A 21,377-nucleotide genomic window follows, 5' to 3' on the forward strand; every position below is an offset into this window, starting at 1 on the left:
AGATTCCTGTTTGCTTTGATTTGACGTTTCAGCCCCAAAAACCCTGACATTTACAGTGATTTGTTACACCTCTGAAGATGTTTGGTCGTCAATCAAACTCCTCCCTCTCTGCTTTTAAAGGTCCACGGATCATTATGTAGGTTAGCTACAGAAACAGGGCACAGCGCCTCCTGTAACACATCAATAATGCTGTCTACTTTTTTGATTTAAAGCAGCTTTTTGAGAAGAGGGTCAGAGTAAAGACAGAAAAATGCATTTAGACTCAATAAATGTAACAGGTGTTTGTCTTTTATGGGCTGAGGCCAGCAATACGACATGAGACAAAGTGATTTTTGATCTGAATTTCAGTTCTGACATCCTGCCCAACATAATGTGATCCTGCAATTTCAAAAAGGAAAGAATAAGAAGCAAGAGATTGAGACAGAAATGCAGAAATGCTTCTCACCCAACCAGATCCCTCGGTCAGAATCAAGAATTGGTCACTTTATTAGGCACACCTCATCAGCTGTTTGTTAACATAAATATCCGATCAGTCAATCACATAGCAGCAACTTACTTCATTTAGACATGTAGACTTGTTGAAGACAACCTGCTCATATTCAAGCATTAGAATGGAGCAGAAATGTGATTTAAGTGACTTTAAACTTGACATGGTTGTCCGTCTGACTACAAACTCTACTGGGATTTCCACACACAATCATCTCTAAGGTTTACAGAGAATGCTCTGATAACACTGGAAAAATCAAAAATCAAAAATAGTTTCTGGTCTAATGGGTCTGGATTTCCTCCAGCACATACAGATGGTCAGCTTGGAATTTGGCGTAAACAAAATGAAAGCATGGATCCATCCTGACTGAAATCAATGGTTCAGGCTGCTGCTGCTGTAATGCATTGCTTTGCATTGCTGACCATGTTCATCCCTTTATAATAATAATAACAGAGTTTATTTAAAAGCGCCTTTCGAAACACTCAAGGACACTGAAGAATGCAGATTGAAACAGATGAGTTTTGAGTTTGGATTTGAATAAAGCCAGAGAGTCCGTGTTTCTGAGGTGAGGTGGAAGTGAGTTCGAGTGTTGGGCAGCAGAGCGACTAAGCTCTGCTGCCCGTGGAGCACAGTTATGCACTATGTCACAAATATCTCCACAGTCAACATATCTGATGCTCAGACTTTTAAGTACAAATTTCTCATTTTGTCAGAAGAAATACTGAAAATCAAACCAGTCTTCAAAAGAAAATTCTCAACATGTAAGCTAACAGTTGCTAATTACACACAGAGCAGAAATGAAGTGATGCTAGCTCTGCTAAATATACCAGACCAGTTCTAACAATGTGGGAGTGCATAAACTGCAGTTCCTTGACTGTCCACTTGAGGCTGTCTGCCATAGCCAAGAAAACCCCACTGACGCCCATCTCGAAAATGCTGATTTTTGCAGCACATTTAAAAACATTTATCGTTTCATTAAAAGCTTTTTGAATGGGTAGCTCATTTATTAATTTCTACACACTGAGTGCAACAATGACTTCTTTATTAGTAGAAACACATAAATAGGGTTCTAAGCCTCAATATTTTTCCTCTTTTTACCAGCTATGAGCTAACTTTGCATTGGTAAAGTAATATTTACTGCCTGACTAATTTCAAAGCAGTAAAACCAAAACAAAAGCAGAAAATCACCAGAGGTCCCCTTTTTAGAAGACCAGAGAGTTAATTGTTAAATATTTATGGCAAGATGTACTTTACATACATTGTTATGAATATTTCACTGAAGCTGCTTTAAATTGCTGTACACACACAGACACAGACACGCACACGGATGAAGGGAATATCTGTGAGTAACCTGCTGCTTTCCCAGCAGACGAACAGCGCACACGCTGAGAGCACCAGCCTTACGCACCCAAGTGTGTCTGTGTGCAGAAATTACAAGAAGAGCTGTTTCTAGCTCTGCAGATGAGTCAGGTGGAACACTGAGGGTACAGTGTGTATGTGTGTGTTTGTGTGTGTGTGTGAACCTGCTGACCACGGGACAGTCTGCCGCCCGCAGCAGCTGAGTCAAGTGAGAGTGTGTGTTCAGCTCTGTCCTGCTGAGTCCAATCTGTGCTCCCTCTCTACCTTTTTTTAAACCTACAGTGACGGGAAGAGATGTGCTGGACTAAAACACTCCTGATTCACCCGTTTCTTTGTGAAGCAAAAGCCCTGAGACAGAGGTGCAGGAGAAGTGTGAAACATGTTCCACAGAGAGCACGTCATCCTGAGGTCAATCAGCAAAATCTTCCATACTGAGAAAACGATGCTCTCGCTCCTCTTTACAATCACTTTAACTGTACTCAAAGCAGCAAGACTTCCAGTAACTTATCCCACAAAGCACTTTGAGGTTTAATGGATACACATATGTCAATGCTAAGTGGTTTAATAATACCATTAGAGCGATGAAATTATTGTGTAATATGATTTCTGTCCTGTGATATTGATCATATTTGCTGGAGAAGCTGCAGCTGAGAGGACGATAACCAGCCAGCTGATCAATTACCCACTAGGTCCAAGTTACAGCTTCACCTTCACCTCACTGCTCGGTTAACAAGGCAGCGTTTAGGTACGATGAAGCAGGTGTAAAAGTTGCCATAGTGTCTGTGTTTGTGCGTGTTAAAGTGTTTTCTTTGCTTATCAAAAGGAAGTGAGCTCAACAGAAGCAGAACAAACTGCTGAGCGTTATCTGGGTGGAAGTGTGAGAAGCAGACCCACCAGTGTGTGTTCATTAACCGAGCAGTTCGGTGTGTGTGCACGTGTGTGTCGGGGTCTCACAGTCAAGGTCAGACATGAGAAAAGTCCCACATGGGAGCAGCTCAGTGTTGGCTAAGTGCCCTCTCAGTGTAAATGGATCCATGCTAACATGCTAACACGTGTGTGCTCTCACTTGATGGATTTGATCCACTCCTCCTTCTCCTCCGGTGTTGGGGCCGATATCCTGTACACGACATGGTTACCCTCCACGACCCGTCCATCCGCCTCCGTCTTGCAGGCTTTGATCACCTGGCCTTTGTGGTTGGGGTTGTAGAGTTCGAAGCAGTTCTGTGGACACATCAGAACAGCGATGCAAAGTAAAAAAGTGTTCAGGGTATTAGAGCTTTGAGTGAGTTTTAGAGAGGGACAGGAGTGGGTGTGGGGTCGCTGCTTACAGGTTTCCTGGGTTCATCCACCTCTCTGATACTGAGGTTCTCCAGCGGAATAATCCCACGAGGCTCCTTATCCTATAAACACAAGAATAGGAAGGCAACCAAGCTTTTATCATGTATGTCAGTGAAAAGGGTGGAAGAACATGAATGCTGCAGCCAAGAATGGTGCCAAACCAAGTAGGTTTTCTGACAACAAAGAAGAGGGGCTGAAAAATGTACCTACAGTACATTAACATTACTAAGGCAAGATTTTTTAAATTGTCTTTTCAACCCCTTAAGACCCAGCATCCACATATGTGGACATTACATTTCTGCCTCTCAGACCCATGATACTGCATATTCTAAAACTTTGACCTATTAGCCACATTTAGGGACACTGCCCACATCATCTTTTGGTGAAATCACAACATTACACCCATTTTAGTGAAAGAAACAACACACTTAAGTACAATAACATCTATCAACAAATAACTATTAGAGAACTCATAACACAAATAAACAAACTTCCCATACAAAGATCAAGTTTTGTTACTATACTTATTAGGTCTTTCTTATTCCAAATAGCAAGGTAAATTAAAAATTGCACACCAGACAAAAGCGTGGGTCTTAAGAGGATAACATACCAGAGCTAAAACAGACTGTAGCTGTTGTTATCCCAGCTTCTGTTCTGTTCTAAAGAGAGTATCGCTAAGGGGGCGCCCAACTCAACATTATTTGAAATTCCTCACAAGAGCTTTAATGAATGTTAAAATTCATGTGCATGATCTGCAAAAGTTGAGTTCTCTTTATTTATTTACTTATTTACTTATTTTAATTTATTTAAACAGGTGCTACAGACCCCATTGTGAGTTCATACCTGGCCTAGACCACACTCTATATGACAACCCCATCCCTCTACTTCCCACATTTCCTGTATTTCTTAAGCAATTGATATTTGAGAAAGCTGAATATCCCAAAAAACAATAAAAAAAAAAAAACTTTTAACTTGCAAATTAAAAAAAAAAAGAAGAAGCGAGAGAGAGGCTTACAACTTTGCCCAGAGGGGGCGCCAGAGTTAACACGACTTAAAAACTTCTTACTGGAGCTTTAAAGTATCTTAAGGTTTATGTACTACTCTCTGCTAACTCCTAGTGTTTTTCTGATTTTGTCAGCATATAAAACTGAGTATTTAATTAATTAATTAATCAATTAATTAATCAATGAATATTCATTGTATGGCTAATTACTATAACTGAAAAGGTATCCAAAGTGCTTTACAGCAGTGTAAGAAATAACAGTATAACAACAAGCAAACCAATAAACATTGTATAAAAAAAAAACAGATCAAGGTGTAGCACAGCTGCAAGTTTTTTAAACCCTTTAAGAATAGATAAAAAAGAATGTGTACATACAACAGGGTAGTCCTAATAACAATTAAAAGCTATTCTTAAGAAGCAGAGCTTCAGTTATGACTTAAAAAGATTGGAGATCAGTAGTGATGCAAATGCACGAGCACGTAGTGTCGTTGTCACTCTCAAAGATGTGCACGCACAGCTGTGGACGCTTCATCTGTATATTGAAAGTTCAAGAAGTCCTGCATGGAGTGGAAGGAGCTGATATCTTTGAGTATACAAAAAGAAAAATCAGGGCAACATTGGTCAAGAGTTTGAGCTTGTGCCGAACATACAGAGGCTGTTGGAGAGGAAGCTAGTTTAACTCCTGGCCTTGACCATTTGCTCCAAGTCCTCCCCCACTTTCTGCTCCCCCACATTTCCTGTCCTTCTTTAGCTGTCCTATCCAATAAAGGTGAAAATGCCCCAAACTAAGAACTAACTTTGGACTTTGTGATGAATAATTGGTTTCATGATGAACTACACTGTTTTTCCATGTATGACTGGTGGAAAGTGACAACTTCCTTTTCAGGTACATCATTATGTAAGACGAATTAAAGGGCTTTTCTGTCTCACTTTGAATAATGAAACAAAAACTTACTGTTGAATAGTTCCTGTCTCAGTTACACGCAGCACCTTTGGAGCAAAGCTAATTTTCTAAAGTGTCTAAATGTCCACGTCAAAGTAAAAATCTGATAAAAGCACACTGGAGACTTTTTATTCATTCTGGTCACGCAGAGGACAGCACCCAAGGGAGACGTAACTCTGCCCTCTCCGTTCTCCACCTTCCAGTGACTGCTAAGTGTCTGCAGAGCCAGATGTGAAGGGTGTGTGTGTGTGTGTGTACGTGTGTGTGTTGCACTGGTCCTTGAGGAACAGCCCCGTGTCCTGCTTGTCATCTTCTTACTAATGAGGGGGGCACAGCGGGGGGAGGAAAGGCCCTGGGACAGCTGCCCACAGCTGGTTGTTTCCAGGTCTTTTATGAGTGTGTATCGTATGTGTGTGTATTGTGTGTGTGTTGTGCTTGGGCTGAGGGCCTGGTGAATGTACGTGTGTAGTTTTTTTGGGAGGGGGGAGGTTCTGGGTCCTGGGTTGAAGCATGGTGTGACAGGCAGTGGGCTTCAGGGGATTGGGGGTGGGGCACCAAGCTTGATGCTTAGCGGGGCCAGATGTGTGCCGGAGACTGCAGATGTTTCCCATGATGCCTTATGGTAATTGCTTGAGTGAGGTTCATTTAGGTCAAAGGGGCTGCATCTGTTAAAGAGGGAGATCTGGAGGGCAAAGACCACTGACTCTGTCTTTAACCTGCCTGCATGTGTCTGTTTGTGTCTGCTTACATGGGAACATAGATGGAACATAGAGGACATGTTAAGTTTTTATTACTTTTTATATACTTTAAATTAATACGCCTATAATACTGCTTTTTCTTCTGACAGCCACTGGCAACACTGACCTTCAACACCAACATTGCAGTTATTTATTTTATGATGCAACATTTTAAGTTCTAAAAAATATTGACAATTTATAAACATAATGTCTAATCTGAAGAGAATAGTTGATTACGGGATAATACCAGCTCATAAGCTTAAAGGATTTATGCTTTTTGTCCGTTTTGTGTCATGAGGACTCAGTTCAGCCACCCCGACACCGGTGAGGTAATCAGTATCAGGTGTGTGTGCCTGATTACGCCTGATTTGGAGCAGGTGTGGGGAGCTTATAAATACTCTTGAGCTCCAGTTCCCCGTGTTGACTCATTATCTCACCTTCAGAGGTAGTGAGAGGCACAACACTCTTCTTCAGGAAGCAGAGAGCAATTGTTTCAACTGGGTCTTGTTTTAACTCAAGTAGCAACCTCTTCAAGTGGAAGAGGCACTAAAAAACTGCAGTTTTCAGAGGTTCTGCTTGAGGCTGGGTGCAAAAAAATACCAGAAGCTAAATGCATGTAAAGCAAGAAAAGCTGATTTTTAATAGCATTAACAAACCGATACAGCCCATCAAAAAACCCAACGGGTCAGAAGAGCTCATTCCTCTATGGGTGTACAACATGCACTAAGTTAGAGCATGGCTGGCTTGACTGACAGGTGGGAACCTTGTAGAGGTCTACAATGAGGCTAAAGGTCCGTCTCTTTCCCCCATCTGAACTTGAACTGAGTTCAGCATTCCTAATATGATGTCTGATGACGATAGGCTTCAAAACTCTGTATCAGAAACGAATGGGTGATGTCACAGAGCCTTGGACAGTCTATGGCTCGGCCTTGCCCTTTGTGTAAGGCATACCTAGCCACCTTTGTACGTTGTATAAGAAGTGTCTTCTGTGAGTCAGCAGCTTTTTTTGTCTAAGAAGTCTGTTGGACTCAGCCCAGTATTGTTTTATTCTTTTTAACCCTCCCCTTGGGGTCATTGGAAATTTTAGGGGTTATTCTTTAGGGCTAACTATTAGATCCTTGGTCCACAACTGGGCCCCACTTTTCTCCTTTCTTAGCACTATGTCACCTGCTCTTGGTGGCACCAGAAAACTAATAGTTTATTATTGTAAGCCTGATATTTCCGTAAAATGTTGGCCATGGGCTTGCTGCACACTCCAGTTGGAGTGAAAGTCATATACACCAGACAATGTGTGGTAAAACTGGCCTTTAGCTCCATGACCAGAGGAACATGCTAGTCTCTTGATTAGCAGTAAAAATAACTTTTGACTACATAGTTTTTCAGAGTTTAAATGATTGAGAAATAATCAAGCCTTCAATTCATTGCTCCATGCACAAAAACCCCAGTCCCCAATTTGCAAAATATACTGAGATTTTATTTCAGAACAGCTCTAAAGTGTTGATGACATGTAACGCCAACAGAAGCACAGAGTGAAGCTATAACTTACTGTTGTGTATTCAAAGTAATAGAGGCAGTTGTCTGTCAGAATGAACCACCGTCTCTTCCACGTCTTCACCCTGCCTCCTGCAAAGAGAAACACACAACATTTGAGTTCAAACGGGGAAGGGGGAAGGGCATGTTGAAGCTAACCTGCTAGAGACCTCACTCCACGTGCCACATCTGGCTCTGATCATCAGCTCTCTGCCTTATTAGGCTCAATCATAGGCTGGATTCGCCCTTCCAGCACCCCCTCCCTGTCCCGTGAGATGGGTGCCTGGGGGCTTTACAGGCAAGGCGAGACTAGGGGAGAGGGTGGCTTATGAAGTCTGTTCCCCCAAAAATGTACAAACCTCAACCTAAAGCAGATAATCATCTCAATTCGGAAATAACATCTCAGTTATCTCAGACACAATCTCTCCGTCTGCCACCATCATTGGATGAATCTAGATTATTGGGATTATGGGACTTAATGTCAGTGATGCAATGTACGATTTACCTTTTATTACCAAAGACGTATTCTGGCTGATGTCAGTGTAGCATCTGCAGCATGTGCACTACAATAACAAGTTTGCTGACTTCACAGATTGAGCAGCAAGCAGCCGTTACTGATGTAATCAATATATAATGTTCACTTGACCCAGATTTTCAGTCTATATTGAACGCTACGGTAAAATGCTACAGCTACATTATATATGAGCAGTGTTTACTCCCAGATGCATCCAAATCATTATCCCCAACCCAATTGGCTTGAGCAGGTAGAGTATATTCTATAGGTTTGTTTTTTTCAATACATATATAGTGCTAATGCAAATGTTTTCCTGTAGTTGGACATTTCATCTTTTTATGTTTAAATGCATGTTTTTCATTCACTTAGCATTATCAAACAAAGGATAAAAATGTCTCCCATGGGTGTAATTTAATCAAAAGGGTATTTGTTGGATGAATTTGAGGCTTTTACATGCAGAACAACCAAAATAGTGCACATTGACTGCTTATTTATCCAAGATAAATAAGATCAGACAGTATTTTAGCCCGTTTACATGATGAGCACTCAATAGAATTGGATGCAGGACAAGTCCAGTCATACTCTGACATCAGACTTCCTTACATTCACTTCAATATCCTATAATATAGTATCTTTCTTTATATATTTTACTCTATCTAGACGTGAAAACCTTTACCAACATTGATGCAATCCATGCTACCCTTTTTTAGATGCTAATCCTATTATTATATTATAACACTGTCCAAAGCATTGTATGGCATGCTGTTCGAACTGGATGATGAAGGATTCAGGCATAGCAGCAGGCTCACTCCTGGCTAATATTATGGTTTAATGAGAGCTTATGGAGATTCATAAGCAGTGCAGCAATATGTCATACTGAGTGCTTCATTCAAACTAAAAAGAAAATCTTCTCTCATTAAGCTGGGACTCTGCTGATGGAGCTGAAATTAGTGTGGAATCCACTAATGAGATAAATGATCTGGGAAATGCAGCTGGTGGGATCGAAAGCAACGCGAGTAAAAAAAAGGAAAAAGCTGTTTCTGTGTGGGTGGAGAAGCGAGCGTTAGTTTGATGCTGCAGCCTGTAGTCAAGGAATACAGGAAGAAAATATTTCTTAAAATTAAGCAAGTCGTCTTAGGTAACTGAAAGTCCAGCATCGCAGAAGTGAGGAGTGCATCCTCATTCAAGCAGCTCAATCCCTGGTTTCTGCAGGACTATCTCACAGATACTGAAACAGAAGCTGTATGAGGCGCAGGGCGGGTTCACAGTGGGAGAGATGGACTGTTTCACAGATCCCTCAGAGGGACACTGATCATTCCAAACATTTTATGCTTACTTGCTTCTCTGAAAATACGCCATTAGCTATCCTAGCAAGAATCAGCTAAAAAGTTTGATACCCTACATGACCATGTGCCTATGCTAAAAACAAAGCTAACGTTTCCCTTATATCTTCGTTAGCTTAGCACAGAACAAAGCCAAAAAAAGGTTAATTAGTAAGCTGATTTTGGAACCTTTTTGGAACCCTGACCCCACCCACCAGGCCATTTTCCCCCACCAGTCCCAGTTACAGTGCGAGCTGAAGATGAAATTGTAGCATCAAGATCCCACAAGTTTAGTTGATATAAATAAATCATTTGTTACTCTTCTTTGTAAACTTCCTACTTTTTTGTAAAAACAGGAAAATATTAAGGAGTATTTTTAGAGCTACTATGATCTGATGAAGTCAACCATTACTCATGTGAGGGCTTCTTGGGACAGATATTAGTGGCCTGCTTGTGCACCAACTGAGACAAGCCCTGTGCGTCATCCAGCTACTCCAGAGGCACAAAAGGAGACCAGCCAATCCCCATGCAGAATGACAGGGACCACTGACCTCCAACTCGCCTTTCCTTTTAATAAACAAGATGACCCTCTGCTTTACAACGTTGTTCCCATTTGATCAATAAGCCAATCAAACAAAGAGGCTAGCATGGTCAGGAGCCTGGTGTGCTAAAGAGATAATGGAGGCCAATGCCAGAATGAAGGACTGTGTTATGAACCAAGGGGACAGAGAGGGCGTACCTACCTCCTAACACAGAGATTTAAGGAGGAACAGCCATCAAAAGAACAGAATGAAAGAACAGAACGAGAGTTGGAAGGGTGACAAGTCAGAGAGAGATTGACGACCAAAGAAATCACGTTTCAAAAACAGAGACACAAAACTCCCCATGCCAGTGAGGCATAAAGGGAAAGTGTAATCACAAAAAGCAGCATGCCTTGAGTAACAGATAAAGCAGAGGAGAGACAGAAGACGAAACAAAACAAGAGATAACAGGATGAAGACAGAAAAGACAAGGCTCTCTTAGAATTTTAGCTAGCACTGTGAAAAGTTTGTGGACGAAAAGGGTGCATCAGGAGAAAATAACTTAAATCTACATCAGTAAAAACAATGAATCTGCTGGTAGTGACCAATTTAGAGACAGAGGAAAATTTTACCAGACTTCAGGCCATTTCCTGAGGAAAATCACAACATAACTGATAACTTTTTTTTAATTTTGTTAAACTACAATCAAAGGCATTTACTAACCATGATTTTAGCAAATAGAGGAATATATGCCAACATTACCACCTAGCCAATGTGTAAGCCGCTTTTAGCTGTTAGCATAGAAGGCTAAAACAAGGAAAGCTCAAGTCATTTACTCTTACATTGTGGCATAGTATCACTTTGAGTTACATTCTTAGAATGCTAATTTGTTGATACCCCCACTTATGCTAATCCTATGCAGCTGCTAACAGCACCAGATTTGCTAGCATACGCATTTATACGATGGATGCTACTTGGAGTTTCTGTCTTATCATTTTTAGCCCAAGAGCTGTCCAACTCTGGTTGTCTTTTAGCCAAACAGAAACAAGACACACACTGTGAAACAAAAAAATCATTCCCATGTTAATGAAGGACACTGCTCATCAGACTGATGTTTATTGCTTTCCTGGCATTAATAAAAATGACATCTTTCGTCACTGAAAGTGCACATACCAAGCTTCAAGAGCCAGCCTTCTCTGTCAGGGTTAAAGAATGTGTGCGTCAGATCATTCCCATCATCCTCTGGGATTTTGAATGGCTCGTTTTTGATGCTGTCGTAAAGGTTCTGTGGACAGAAGAAGGAAGACTTCTCATCAAAAATGGAAACAGAGCAGAAAATGCATCGTTCTTATGGCGTGGGTGTGACAGAGCAGTCACGGACATCAATCACATAATCACTCGCACACTACAGAGAGATCCTCACCCTGAGAAGCTCCTCTGGCAGATCCCCTCCTTCATTGATGCCTCTGTTCATGGAGATGAAGCGCTCCACAGGGGGCTTGTCTCTGACATTCGGGTTGTGTAGGCTGGTGTTCAGCATGATGATGGCGAATGACAGCACGTAGCAGGTATCTGGAAGCAACAGATAGGGAGTCATTCTTAGTCCTTCAAGACTAAACACATACCAAGACATTACAGATCACATTTTTTTCTTTTACTGACTTTTGTTGGTTTTAATTCATTTGAATTTGCATGTCAAGCAAAGATGTCAACAGCAAATGCAGCGTTCCATTTAGTATTTTCACATAGATATAATAAGATATCATCTTCATAACGTGAAATTTGGCAAACAGAAAGACCTCTTGCTTACAGTTTCTCCTTGCATAGACACAGACACAGGCTTGGCAAGTTAAGCAGTTGGTCAAACAAGCCCCACTGTTCTGCTATTTTTGATGGCAAAGACAGTCCCTATTATTTAATCTAAATTGAGTCTTTGTTTTTAATTACAACAAACCATTAAGGGTGAATGGTGAGTAATCTATCATTACAACAGGTTCATCACTATTAGACTCAGTTGAGCCGGGATGGGGGGAGGCTGCACTTCTTTTTTCTCCCTTCGTGTTAATGTTCAGACGCACACGGGCCAGTGGCTGCCTGTAAATGAATCATTCATTCCCCTCTGTCTGTCTCCTCTCACTGACACACTTTGGCTCTGGCTGTCCTGCGCTGCCTATTGTCTGTCTGCTAACACCCAGACTCTATAAAAAAAAAAAAAAAAAAGATAGAGGAGCTTTACACACTGTGTATGTGAATGTACAATGGGAGAGGAGGTGCTGGTTGCTGCCAGAGGAATGTCAGTGTAATCAAAAAATAGGATGAGCATAATGGATGAGGTGCAGAGACGAAGGGGTTGCTTATGTTCCTGGTAATTAAAGACCATCCATATAGCAAGTTTCTTAGGGGGCAGGTGTAGATCATTGTTGGAAAGTTTTTAAAGACTTAGAGCGTCTTATCTCATGCGATATCTCAATAGGTTGCTGTATTCTAACTACATTTTTAGCACTCAAATACAGTCAACCCATACCTCAGCGAGGAAATCCTTTGTCTGAATTAAAAACTTGTACTTTTTCCTCGATGACACTAAGAACATCCTCACTAATCGTGTACACACCGAGTTGCTTGATAAAGTCTTTAATTATTTACTGTTGACGGTTGTAGCTGCGGGCTTTGTTTAACTCAGGACTGTGTATCACTCAGCCAGGTAGCTTCCTCCTGAATAATGTATGACTCTTGTTTGTTCCTGGTTATTTACTCCAAACACATCTGCTGCTGTGATCTGTAGTTACTGTTATCCTGTTAATCCTCATTGAGCTTTAGTTACAGCAACTCTTACAGCTTAATGATTAAAATGCATTAAATTAAAAAAAAAAAAAAATAGGCCATCACTAAATGCATTAAGAAACCCTCGGGCAGTGCCTCTGTGGGAGCATTAGCCTACAGTGCTTACACTGGCTTTGTCCAACATATTGGATTTCACACTCTGTTCATACATATCCCCCCTGGGGTAGGAAGCAGAGGGACTTGGAAACATAGGATACTTAACAGTTTCCAGCTGCATGTTGGGAGATTAGCCTAATTTTTTAATGCCAAATTTTAAACCAGAAAAATTGAGGAGAAGATAATTCTGTCATCGATAACACCCCATAGCGTGGTGGTTTATGAAGACTGATTCGCTTCACATAGAACTTTAAAGTCTGGATCCAGAGTAAGGAGGAACCAGAAACTCCTCTGAAAGATTTATCTGATTTATCCTGCCTTGTTTCTGACCTGTGGATTGGAAGACTCCAGGGTTGCACTGGCAGTACCGTGAAGCAAAGGCCTCCATCATACGATCAATCTTCTGGGCTTCACCTGGCAAACGGAAACTCCACAGAAACTGCCTAAAAGTGAAAGAAGAAGAGGAGGGAAGGGGTTAATCTTTCATGTTTCTTACACAGATTCTGTACAGCACTTTTTTTTTTTTAAGTAATAATTCTGCTGACCGTAGCGCTTGGACGAGGTTGAGGTCTGCAAACTCATGCAGCTCCACAAAAGCCTGCAGCACTTTGATGTTGAAGTCATCCCTGGTGACAAAAACAAAGGATGAGAAAAAAAATGAACTTCCAGTCTCATTATATCTCCAAGTTTTTTTAAGGACAAGAAAGCAGATGTCCAGAAGACATCAGAAGACCTTCAAGAAGATTTAAAATCACTCTGTGCACAATGTGAACCCACAGCACCAGGGAGGGGAAAACCATATTTCCTCCATGAAAGCCTTTCTCAACCTGAATTCCTGTTTCTCAGCATTCTTGTCATGTTTGTGCTCTTATTCATACCGGACGCTGAGTCTGGAAGCAATTTAAACAGCTGGCCGATGCTGAGTGTCTCTCTCCGCCCTGCAGGGAGGAGAACGGTGTGTTTGACTGATGAAAAACAGCTAAAAAACTGAAACCAACACAGGCTCCTTTTTTTCTTCTCAAAGGTTTGTTTGGTCATTGGAGGGGCTTTGGAGGAAAAGTCAACAGCTGCTCTCTGGCTGCGGTCACAGCTTCTCTGATCATGTTTGTTGTACTTCGGGGTCTGTGATCCAGATCCTGTATGAGGCATTGTGTTGTTTTGTTTAAATGAAACCAGGAATTTTCAGACTTTTGTTTGAGGTTGGGAGGAGAACAGAGGGGGTTGGCTTACAAAACAATAAACAACAAACTTGTATTGCAATAACAGTCTTGGATTATTTGGATGAAAACTTGGGGTAGGGTATTTCTTCCTCTCTGACTATGAGTGTGTTAGACCCTATAGCTGAATTAAACACATCCTGTCCAATGAGGGCTGTATATACGGTAACTGCTGGAGGTGTTTTTATTAAAAACAAAGAGGACAGAAATAGAACACATATAGAGGTGTCTAGGTGAGACAGAAGTGAATTTATTGTTTGTGCAAAACAATAACAGCTTAATTTAGAAGCCAATCACCCGCTCAGTCTGCATCCATCTCCCACTATCTTTCCTCCTTCCGGCTGTTTCCTCCCGACTGCTTCCATCTCCTTTCCTGTGTCCCTCTCCTCGTCCCCCTCCTCTCTTTCCTCCGCTCTGCTCAGCATGTAATGATACATTCCTGCTCCTTGCATAAGCTCAATTAGTGATAATTGCTGAGCGTAAACCCTCAGCCTGTGTTTAAGTGTGATTTTCACCGGGTAGGTGGCCTCTTTGATGACACTCCATGAATAAAGCCTTTACAATCCACCCATCACACCCCCTCCAGGCTTTAGCCTCATTCATAGAGTGTGTATAAGTGAGTGTGTGTAGGTCTTTCATTGTCTTAGTTAGTCGTAGTTGGTGTGATTTCTTGCATACACAGAGTTCAGGGGAAGCAGCTGTAGTTCAATTAACAACATTTTTCTGATATTTGTTTACCTTAAAGATAAGCACTTCAGGATTCAGACAAGATCCTTGTAAAGCCAAATAAGAGCATTTTAAACGTATTTCATGCTAACAAGGGCAAATGCACTTAACTTGGCTTCACAATGCAAATATGTGTGCGTTTAGATAATACAGCTTCTGCATCTAGCACATTCTTGGATTTTGGTTTTTTTTTACACTATGATTGTCACTCAACACTTTAGTCCTGCTTTAATGTTATACTCCCTTTCAGCAGACTGTCTGCTACAATTTGGTGTTAGTTGCAGGTTTGTACGATAATTTGTTTCCTGACAGTGTTGAAAATTATGATGACCCAGTACATATTGCATATTCCCGATCTTAGTATCCAGAATATTGCCAGGATCTGGATCGTACTTTTACATCTGTCAGAAATTATGGTGACCTTGTCTTGTATTGTTTTGCAAAGCAATCCGACCATTTATCATGAAGTTATATACACATATGGTGAAAACAGCTCTATCTCACAATGTTGAAGAATCCTTTAAAAACGTCCCGGATCGAGACGGTGATCCGGATCACCTCCAAAATTTAATCATCAAGGTCTGTTTGTTACTTTTTGAGTTATGTTGTTCGCAGACAAACAAACAGACAGACAGACAGACAAACTCTCCCAAAAACATAATCTCCTTGGTGGAGGTAATAATACCAGTATCAGCCCAGCTGATGTAAACTAAAAAGTAACTTGTCTTATGTAGAGAATGTTACTATGCCGAGGTGATCTCTATATGGTATATATCTATATCATACATTAATGTGTAATACTCACATCATGTCCTATTTTATGTAACTTGTACCATAGCGTATTTTGTTAAGTTCTGTGTGTGTTCATAGACTGTAAAATAAATAGACTCGGTCTCTGTGATGTCACCTGTCTGTTTTCTGAGATAGAGTTTTGCAACAAATTGTCGACAGGGGCCATGTTGGAAAATGGGTGGAGTTTGAGCCTCTAGGTGTGCATGTGGTTTCAACCTCAAGTGGACACATGGTTTTTAGCACCTCTGAACAGGCTTTGTATTTTTCAACTGGAGCTTGCTGCTTGTATAAATTGTATCTCATCATATCATATTGTGTACTGTATCCTGTGTCACATCGAATCATACTGTATTCTAATGCATCACGTTCTACAAATCCCATTGTTAAAAATTGCCTCACATCACATCAAATTAGCTTAAAAAAATCAAAGGAAGAAATTCTCAAAGACATTCTTCTTTAAATTCAGATTCTTTGCTGACAAACCTTTGATGGAACAAGTCAAACATAACAAAGTTGTGTTTTTGTCCCTCATAATTCTGAAACAGTAAACCTTTGATGTGAAGCTCCCTTTCGCTGCTCTTAGACTCAGTGTATTTCACCCCTCTTAGCCTCTTTACTGACCTTCAGATAACATCATCCATCTCACTAACCACACTTCTCCCTTCTTCTTCATTATCCAGCAGTCTGGATTAAGAGATGAGGAGCTGGACTGCCCTTTTTACTACCAGTTATAAGTCAACATGGGAGGACAATGACACGACACCCGCTCAAGCTGAATGATTCATACTGGGCTGAGGGATAAATCATGTAATAAATGCAGCCTATAATGTCTTCCTCTAATCACAGGGGGAGCATTAATCTAAAATAAGGAGGGGGACTTGTCTCACCGCTCGCCCAAGTAGTCTCCGATGACGGTCTTGTTGAGGCCCTCGCCTTTGTAGAGGAACTGTGCGATGTCTTCAGGAGTGTGCTGGAGGAGGTCGTTCTCCAGAAGAAACTGGATTCCCTGAAGAGACAGAAAGAGGGGGAGGGAGAAAACGGGATGGCTGTTCATCTCAATTGAGGAGGGATGATGGGAAATGACAGGGTTTCATGGCCAGGAATGGATTGCTCTTTGAGGTAGCTCGGGTGAAACTGTTCCTCTCAAGGCTGCAGATACACCAGAGGCTGTGCTTTGGTGTGTGACGACAGGATGAAGACGCACTGTACCTTCTTTGGATCCATGTTGAATTTCTTTCTGCCCATAGCGATCTGTTTGTTCCTCTGGGACGTTTTACTGGAACACAGAAACACAAATGTTGACATTGACCTATTATTAGGGTCCTCGGCCTGAGCAGAGGACACCTTCTAGCAGGGCTAGAAGGTGTCCTCCGCCGAAGGCGGAGGACACTATTGTTCCTGCTGCGTTTCTTTTTAGGGTCCTCGGCCTGAGCCAGGGCACCTTCTAGCAAGAGCTAGAAGGTGCCCTCGGCCGAAGGCCGAGGGCACTATTGAATTTCGTCCGTTTCTTTTTTTTTTTTCTTATTATTAGGGTCCTCGGCCTGAGCCAGGGCACCTTCTAGCAGGAGCTAGAAGGTGCCCTCGGCCGAAGGCCGAGGGCACTATTGTTTTCCGTCCGTTTCTTTTTTTTTCTTATTATTCCGCCCCGTCAACGAATGCTAATTTGACCCCCTAAACATGCTCAAAAACTCACCAAAATTGGCACGCACCTCAGGATCGCGTGAAATTGCGATTTGATACCAAACATGACCCCCGACATCCCATAATAAGCTCTGTAGCGCCACCTAGGCACACGCTAAGGGCCCTAGCTCGGGCTAGGAATGTCGTAGAGAGATGAAACCAACACCAAAACGCTCGTGTCATCAAGACGCAAAAATCATACGCTGCTACCCTGGACCTATCTCCAACAGGAAGCCGCCAATTTGCCCGCCAAAATAAAAAAAAATTTTTTTTAAACCTTTCTGCAAAAATTTTCTCCTCTAAAACCAAAAATTGTACAGGTTTGAGACTACCATCACATGACAGACTAGACCCTGCTCTCCAAAAGTTGTGAAGGAAGTTGTTATTTCGGGCCCGGTTTTCGAATGGCGAGCCCTCAAAGCCGCCGACCGCTTTTGGCCAATTTAGGATTTCTCCATGTTAGCAGATGAGGTGGCCGGATTTCAGGTCAAAACACACATTCTACTAGTGTCGCATTTGGGCCTCTAGACAAAAAACTACAAGTCATAGAGCTTTGAAAATGACATGGTTGGATTCCTGACAAAATTGTCTACAACCCTATGATATTTTTACACAGATTAAGCCAACATTGTGATCTACAGGACAAGTAGTTTGGACGTTTCTCATAAATAAAAAATCCATTTTGAGCACTCTTCCATCTGTCTTGTGACGCATTTGTGCTTCTAGAGAAAAAAGTAAAACTCGTACAGCTTTAAAAATGCCAAAAATGGATTCCTGACAAAAATTCCTATCAACATGATATTTTTGACACAGATTGGGGTAAAATTGTGGACTCTGTGAGGATTTCTTTAAATTAGATGGCTGATAAACTCTCCCTCTTCACTCTGATCACACTAGTGTCACGCTAATTAGAATTCCAAGCATGCAGCAGGTGATGTCATTTAGCACAGCAGAGGATACGTTGCCATGGTATCAACTGACTCCCTGACATCCCATAATATTCTCTCAGAGCCACAAGGCTCACTTCCACCTATGCACAGCAAAACCGCCCTAACTGGGGCTAGGAATGTCGTAGAGAGATGAAACAAACACCAAAATGTTCGTGTTATTCTGTTGGACACATTGGAGGGAAAACCGGCAGGAGCCCGAGGACCCGTCTAACGCTGCTTGCAGCTTTAATTATTATTATTATTCCCTCCTCCAGTAAATCGCTTATTAGGTCCTCTTAACATATTCGAAAACTCACCAAAATTGGCACACAGATTATGGATGCCGAAAATTTTCGTTTGATACTAAACATGACCCCCAACATCCCATAATAAGCTCAATAGCGCCACCTAGGCACACGCTAAGGGCCCTAGCTCGGGCTAGGAATGTCGTAAAGAGATGAAACAAACACCAAAATGTTCGTATGATCGAGACGCAAAAATCATACGCTGCTACCCTGGACCCATCTCCAACAGGAAGCCAGCAATTTGCCCCCCAAAATAATTTTTTTTTTTTTTTTAGCCTTTCTTTAGAAATTATACCCTCTGAAACCAAAAATGGTACAGGTTTGAGACTACCATCACATGACAGACTAGACCCTGCTCTCCAAAAGTTGTGAAGGAAGTTGTTGTTTCTGGCCCGGTTTTTGAATGGTGAGCCCTCAAAGTTGCCGACCGCTTTTGGCCGATTTAGGATTTCTCCATGTTAGCAGATGAGGAGGCCGGATTTCAGCTCAAAACACACATTCTACTAGTGCCGCATTTGGGCCTCTAGACAAAAAACTAAAAGTCATAGAGCTTTAAAAATGACATGGTTGGATTCCTGACAAAATTCCCTACAACCATATGATATTTTTACACAGATTAAGCCAACATTGTGACCTACAGGACAAGTAGTTTGGACGTTTCTCATAAATAAAAAATCCATTTCCAGCACTCTTCCATCTGTCTTGTGACGCATTTGTGCTTCTAGAGAAAAAAGTAAAACTCGTACAGCTTTAAAAATGCCAAAAATGGATTCCTGACAAAAATTCCTATCAAACATGATATTTTTGACACAGATTGGGGTAAAATTGTGGACTCTGTGAGGATTTCTTTACATTAGATGCCTGATAAAAACTCCCTCCAGGCACTAGTCACACTCGTGTCACGCTAATTAGAATTCCAAGCATGCAGCTGGTGCTGTCATTCAGCATAGCAGAGGATACGTTGCCATGGTATCAACTGACTCCCTGACATCCCATAATATTCTCTCAGAGCCATTAGGCTCACTTCCACCCTATGCACAGCAAAACAGCCTTAACTGGGGCTAGGAATGTCGTAGAGAGATGAAACAAACGCCGAAATGTTCGTCTCAGTTTGATGGACACATTGGAGGGAAAACCGGCAGGAGCCCGAGGACCCGTCTAACGCTGCTTGCAGCTTTAATTTTTTTTTCTTCTTCCCTCCTCCAGTGAATCGCTTATTAGAACCCCTAAACATATTCAAAAACTCACCAAAATTGGCACACACATTATGGATGCCGAAAATTTTCGTTTAATACCAAACATGACCCCCGACATCCCATAATAAGCTCAATAGCGCCACCTAGGCACACGCTAAGGGCCCTAGCTCGGGCTAGGAATGTCGTAGAGAGATGAAACCAACACCAAAACGCTCGTGTCATCGAGACGCAAAAATCATACGCTGCTACCCTGGACCTATCTCCAACAGGAAGCCGGCTATTTGCCTCACAAAATTAAAATAAATTTTTTTTAACCCTTTCTGCAAAAATTTTCTCATCCGAAACCAAAAATGGTACAGGTATGAAAATTGCATCACATGACAGACCAGACCCTGCTCTCCAAAAGTTGTGAAGGAAATTGTTGTTTCGGGCCCGGTTTTCGAATGGCGAGCCCTCAAAGCCGCCGACCGCTTTTGGCCGATTTAGGATTTCTCCATGTTAGCAGATGAGGAGAAAAGATTTCACCCCAAAACACACATTCTACTAGTGCCGCATTTGGGCCTCTAGACAAAAAACTAAAAGTCATAGAGCTTTAAAAATGACATGGTTGGATTCCTGACAAAATCCCCTACAACAACATGATATTTTTACACAGATTAAGCCAACAGTGTGGCCTACAGGACAAGTAGTTCGGCCATTTCTCTAAAGTAAAAAATCCATTTCTAGCACTTTTCCAGCGCTTTTACAGCGTTTTTGTGACGCATTTGGGCTTCTAGACAAAAAAGTATAACTCGTACAGCTTTAATAATGCCAAAAATGGATTCCTGACAAGCTCTTCTATCAAAAATGATATTTTTGACACAGATTGGGGTAAAATTGTGGACTCTGTGAGGACTTCTTTACATTACATGCCTGATAAACTCTCAGTCTCCACTCTGTTTGGGGTTCTGTCACGCTAATTAGAACTCCACGCATGCAGCTTGTGATGTCATTCAGCACAGCAGAGGATACGTTGCCATGGTATCAACTGACTCCCAGACATCCCATAATATTCTCTCAGTGCCATTGGGCTCACTTTCACCCTATGCACACCAAAACAGCCCTAACTGGGGCTAGGAATGTCGTAGAGAGATGAAACCAACGCCGAAATGTTCGTCTTATTTTGATGGACACATTGGAGGGAAAACCGGCAGGAGCCCGAGGACCCGTCTAATGCTGCTTGCAGCTTTAATTAATATCTATAACTTAAAAAACAAACATTGTCTTCTGGCTTGGATTGAGTGTGTGTGTTTAAAATGCAGTCCATAAAGTGGCAGGTGATAGGACAGGACACACATGGCCTCAGCGACACAGCACACACACACACACACACTGCTTATGTATGGACAACATGTCTGACTGATTTATTATGGTCACATATGCTGCAAATTGGCTGTCAGTGTTTGCTCTATGCAGTTGCGTGTTAGACAAACGACGCCGTCTCTTCAGCCTGTTGTAAACCGTCCCCTGAACAGCATAAGGTTGTTAACATCTTGACCAAACAAAAGGTGTACTAAGTCAGTGTTTGGACTATTTGAACAACCAGATGTAAATTATGACCTTTTGTGTGCTTTCAAATAAAGTCACATCCTGTCCAGTTGAGCTCACGTCAGTCTGTATCAGTCAAAAAACAAAATCCTCTGACATCTGAGTTAACACGCAAATCCAAAAGACAACCAAGATAAAGGCAATGAGTCACTTCAGAGTCATAATTCTGGTTCTTGGTATTTATGTCTGAGGGCAAAAACTTTTCCCTGTCTTACTCAGAGCTTTGGAGGTCACTTTAGTTTTTTTAAGAGTTG

General features: G+C 41.7%; 1 protein-coding gene across 1 annotated transcript in view; it reads right to left on the reverse strand.

The window, feature by feature from the left end:
- LOC141784760 (cytohesin-3-like) overlaps nt 1–21,377 on the reverse strand; it is a 40,113-nt gene that overhangs the window by 2,345 nt on the left and 16,391 nt on the right. The window contains exons 4-12 of the mRNA XM_074662611.1: nt 16,636–16,702; nt 16,314–16,432; nt 13,237–13,317; nt 13,022–13,134; nt 11,178–11,326; nt 10,928–11,039; nt 7,414–7,490; nt 3,175–3,246; nt 2,913–3,067 (exon numbers count right to left, since the gene is read on the reverse strand). Coding sequence (XP_074518712.1) covers nt 2,913–3,067; nt 3,175–3,246; nt 7,414–7,490; nt 10,928–11,039; nt 11,178–11,326; nt 13,022–13,134; nt 13,237–13,317; nt 16,314–16,432; nt 16,636–16,702 — 945 coding nt within the window. The remainder of the gene's footprint in view (nt 1–2,912; nt 3,068–3,174; nt 3,247–7,413; nt 7,491–10,927; nt 11,040–11,177; nt 11,327–13,021; nt 13,135–13,236; nt 13,318–16,313; nt 16,433–16,635; nt 16,703–21,377) is intronic.

Source organism: Halichoeres trimaculatus, unplaced genomic scaffold (genome assembly GCF_033239565.1).
Source record: "Halichoeres trimaculatus isolate MK-OKI-2021-1 unplaced genomic scaffold, fHalTri1.1 fHalTri1_scaffold_23, whole genome shotgun sequence".
NCBI lineage: Eukaryota > Metazoa > Chordata > Actinopteri > Labriformes > Labridae > Halichoeres > Halichoeres trimaculatus.